The sequence below is a fragment of the Cebus imitator genome, unplaced genomic scaffold (assembly GCF_001604975.1).
Source record: "Cebus imitator isolate Cc_AM_T3 unplaced genomic scaffold, Cebus_imitator-1.0 Scaffold203, whole genome shotgun sequence".
Classification (NCBI taxonomy): domain Eukaryota; kingdom Metazoa; phylum Chordata; class Mammalia; order Primates; family Cebidae; genus Cebus; species Cebus imitator.
The window spans coordinates 63,490-67,938 of record NW_016107518.1 but is presented as its reverse complement, the minus strand read 5'-3'; the positions used below and the strand labels follow the sequence as shown (position 1 = coordinate 67,938).

General features: G+C 61.1%; 1 protein-coding gene across 8 annotated transcripts in view; it reads right to left on the bottom strand.

The window, feature by feature from the left end:
• The window catches only part of NEIL1 (nei like DNA glycosylase 1), an 8,157-nt gene extending 4,200 nt beyond the window's left edge, over positions 1–3,957 (bottom strand). For 2 of the 8 annotated variants that reach the window (XM_017547969.2, XM_017547967.2), the window contains exons 1-2: positions 2,542–2,691; positions 1,794–2,249 (exon numbers count right to left, since the gene is read on the bottom strand). In XM_017547969.2, the coding sequence (XP_017403458.1) occupies positions 1,794–2,249; positions 2,542–2,648 (563 nt within the window). In that variant the 5' untranslated portion in view covers positions 2,649–2,691. Of the gene's footprint in view, positions 1–1,793; positions 2,250–2,541; positions 2,709–3,006; positions 3,380–3,535 lie in introns of those variants that run through there. The other 6 variants (XR_005203318.1, XR_001830758.2, XR_005203319.1 and 3 more) reach the window with 6 other exon arrangements.
• Between the last annotated feature and the right edge of the window lie 492 nt (positions 3,958–4,449).

Genomic DNA, 4,449 nt, shown 5'->3' with positions numbered 1-4,449 from the left:
GAGAACTGTGTCCACAGAACCTCACATGTCTACAGTCTGGAGCTCCCTGTATAGGACTGGTGGTGGGTGAGACTATATGTGGGTTCGCCATTGGTAGGGTCCACTCTTCTCAGGATCCTGGATGTTCTCTGGCTCTGTGCAGCAGATAGGTGAGGTACCAGTGAGGGTCCTAGGGCCCCCATCCCACCTCCAAGGGCCGTGGGTCTCCTCCCCACCGTGAAGAGGATGCGCATCTTGTTTCTTTGCGAGAAAGGGTCATGGCAAGACTGACTGACTGATGGGTATGAGGGGTGGGCCAGAAGACAAGAGTCCTGGGGTGAAGGTACAAGGGTCGCCTGGGAGGTGCCCTGATCCCTGAGGGAAGCCAGTTGCCACACACCTCAGTGGAAGCACTAAGTAAACAGCGCAAATGCTCACTGTTTGAGAGAAACGTCAGAGCCAGCTGGCAGAGTTAACTTGTGGCATGACTCTCCAGGAAGGCAGAGGTGGGAGGAATCCAGGACCAAAGACTGACGTTTCCCTGGGGATGTGCGTGGGGTCTGGGGAGGCCAGGAGTCAGCTGCCTTCTAAGGCGTCGGAGACATCCCCGAACCATCCCGCAGGCATCCATGCCTCCTAAGGGCCGACTGACGGCACAGCCTCCCCCAGAAAGGGAGAAGTCCACTCGGGCTCTGCATCTCTTGCCAGTTCGAATGCTTTCCTCTGGCTGGCTCATTCTCATCAGTCAGGCCTCAGCTCACCTCCCTAGAGTGGCCGCTGCCAGTACACCTCCACCCTCGCCTGAGTCATCCTCCACCTCTTTCACCTGTTGGGTTTTCCTCAGGCCTGCATCTGCCCGTTTCTCATTCCCTTACCCTATCCGAACGTCAGTTCTGTGGGAGCAGGGACCACATTCATCTTGTTCACTGCTGTACCCCGAGCCCCTAGAACAAGGCCTGTCATGAAGCAAATCTTTAAAGAAGCTGTCAACACTGCGCCATCTGAGGTCACCTGCATCACATCCCAGGTGGGGCTGTGACACCTTCATGCAGGCAGGGAAGAGGCACAGAGGAGACCACAGGACATAGACCAGTGAGCAGGCAGGATGTGGGAGACCACAAACCCAAGGTGGAAACGTGTCATGAGGCAGTCCCCTCCCCACCCCCTTGAAACAATTTTGCTCAGCCTCTTATGTTAAAGCCCCTCCACCTTCTCAGCCTCCTTGGAGCCCTGAGAGGTAGTGTGGCATTGAGGGTGGGAGCCCCAGCTTCTCTGACACTAACTGGCACCTGTCCTCAGGGCAGTGCCAACCCACCCTTTTGGCTTTCCTCTCTCCTCCCCCATCAGTTATTTTTTGAGACAGAGTTGTTGGAGTACAGCGGTGCCATCCCAGCTCACTGCAACCTCCACCTTCCTGGCTCAAGCGATTCTCCTGCCTCAGCCTCCTGAGTAGCTGGGATTACAGGCAAATGCCACCATGCCTGGCTAATTTTTGTATTTTAGTAGACACAGGGTTTCACCATGTTGCCCAGGCTAGTCTCGACCTCCTGACCTTAAGTGATCCACCCGCCTCAGCCTCCCAAAGTGCTGGGATTACAGACGTGAGCCGCCACACCTAGCCCCCAATTAGTTTTGAGTTTCCTTATCCACTGGCTCGGGGAGCTGACCCAGGACAGGGACACTGTCTTGATCTGCAGATAAGGGGACTGAGGCCCAGAAGCGGCAGACACTTGCCCTTCGTTGGCCAACAAGGCACTAACAGAGCCAGGTGTGGAGCCCGTGACTATGCTCATCACACCTGGTGCTGGCCCTACCTGAACTGCTCGTACTCCTGCAAGACGCAGGGCCCGCGGCCTGGCTGCCACTTGCCCCCAAGATCCCAGTGCCCGAACCGGCGGATGTCCACGAAACACAGGGCGAGCTGGGGGCCGGGCGGGGCCGTATAAAAGCGCAGGTGGGCGTGGCGTGGCAGCTCCTCGCGGGGAACCAGCTGGAAGGAGCCGGACATGCCGAAGCGGAAGACCAGGGCCAGCGGCTCTTGGGGGGGCTGGGCCCCAGGCAGGGGGCTGAGAGTCAAGCGCAGCTCCTTGCCGCGGGCGGAGGCCGAGATGCGGTAGGCGCTGCTCTCAAAGGGCACCTCGGGGTTGCGGCTGACGGAGGACTTCTCCACGCAGCCCCCAAACACCAGCGTCCTGCAGGCGTCGTTCACAAATTGGCTGGCCAGGTGTAGCTCCGGGCCCTCGGGCATCCTGAGGGAAGGTGGCAGAGTCCTGTCGGGGAGGAAGGCAGCGGGATGAGGCCGGCGTGGACCTTGTGAGGTAGCGGCCGTCAGCCCCATTTTTAGAGGAGAACTTGGAGGGTCGGAGGGGCACGCGGCTGGCGGGGAAGTGCGGGCCTGGCCACCGCCCCCAGTCCCCTCCCAGGACAAGAGCCTGGAAAGCCCAGGGCGCTGGGAGCCCGACCGCTAACCTCTTCCTTCCGTGAGCTTTCGCCGCGTTTAAAGTTCCAACCCGTGCGTGGCCGCGGCTCCCGCCCCGCTTCCTCCGGGCTCCCCTCACTCACTGGCTCTTTTCATCTCCGCCTTGGCCCCTGCTGTCCCTCTGTCCCGGATCATTTAAGGGAGCCTCCCCTCTGCACTCGCTGCCGCTTTCTCCAGGCCCTCCCACCATCTGAAAGGTTCTTAGGGTCACGTGGCCGCCCCCTCCCTGCGCTCCCACTCTACCAATGACGCGCCCGATTTGTCGGCGCACAACAGAGGGAGAGGGCAGCCCGGCGGTCCTGGCGCAGGATAGGACACTCGGCCGCAGCGAGCCCCGGGCCTGTCCCACGGGCCGGACACCCCCGCGGCCACCCCCCGGCCAGGGCAGGGGCCAGGACGAAGCGGGGCTCCTACCGTGCGCTGGAGCCGCCCCCACGGCTCCGCAGGAGGAGAGCGGGCACCAGGAAGGGCTCCCCGAGCTCTGGCCCGGGCCCGGGGGCGGTTAAGGGCCCGCGGCAGCGCCTGGTGTGGGGGTACCCACTCCTCACCTTTGCCCTCCCCGCTTTGCCTCTGTCGCCGGGCGCTTCCGGATGGGACGCGAAGGTGTGCCTCGAGTGGAAGGGGGCACTTAGCGACGGGAAACGCCTGTACCTCGCCGTCTCCGCACCTGGGCGCCGACCTGGGCCTGGGGCTCGCAGGGCTTGTTTTGAGGGAGAACGTAAGGCTCCAGATTCCTAGTTTTGGGGAGGAGCGGCGCTCTAGGGCCCGCCCTCCCCATGCTCCCGCTGAGACCCTGCCCTCGGTTAATCCTGGCTCCTCTTCTCCTCAGGGCCCTCCAAAGTCCATCCTCTCCGTAGCCCTACAGCACGCCCCCACCCCGGGAACGGGCACTCCGTTCCGCTTGCCGCCACTGCAGCCACTAAAGGGTTAATGCCAGGAGAGGCGGCGCCCGGGAGCGCGCTAGGAGCCTCTGGGAAGTGTAGTCCCTCAGGAAGGCGGTAGCAACTCTTCGAGGTGAAGTTCCCGAGCTGGGTGGGGGGGTGCTGAAGGCTGTGGGGCAGGCTTCGGCGCAGTTACCTGGCTGGGAGGTGGCGGAGAAACCTGGCTTCCCACTGCCCGGCGCCGGCGGATGCAGGAGCAGGTCTGAGGCCCCGGTCGCCCCTGTCTGTGGTTGGCGGAAGTCACCCAGCTAGCCTGGGACAGGGTCGGCACCCCCAGCAGGAAACAGCAGCGAGCCAGGGCGGAGTCGCCTGCAGCTGCGCGCAGGTGGTGCACAGGTGCGCGGTGCGTGCAGGCCCTAGGGACCCGTTGGGGACCCTAAGCACCAAGTCACAGTTAGACCCAAGTCATAAACAAACATCGTCACTGCCTGCCGGGTCGGAAGGGCAGCCAAGCAACAAAAAAAGGCAGGGAGGTAGACCCACTTCAGACGGTTCTGTGGGGAGTCTCTGAAATCAGGAGGTGCCAGCCCGCAAAAAGGAGGAAACCCAAAAAGTAGGAAACCCGACAGATAGGCGGAAGGAACAGCCAGTGCCAAGGCCCTGAGGGGAGAAAGACTGGCCACTGAAAGAACTCCAAGTCCCGTATGGTTGGAGTGTAGCTGCGGGTAGTGCCAGGAGGTGGAGGCAGAAAAGCAAACAGGGCTCCAATCAGGTCCGGCTGGGCCTCGGAAGGGCCTCCGTGTGGAGCCTGCACTTCATTCTAAGTGTGTGCCTGACCCATCGCCACGATTTCCCCTCCTTCACACTTCCCTGCTTACCTTCCTCTCCTTATTAGACATAATAAAAATTATGTGGCTTTGTAAGAAATTGGTTTTTAGACATGCATGTTAAAAGTACTGGGCGTGAAATGTCATGACTTGTCTAATTTACTTGAAAATACTTCTGCCAGGCCGGGCGCGGTGGCTCAAGCCTGTAATCCCAGCACTTTGGGAGGCCGAGGCGGGTGGATCACAAGGTCAAGAGATCGAGACCATCCTGGTCAACATGGTG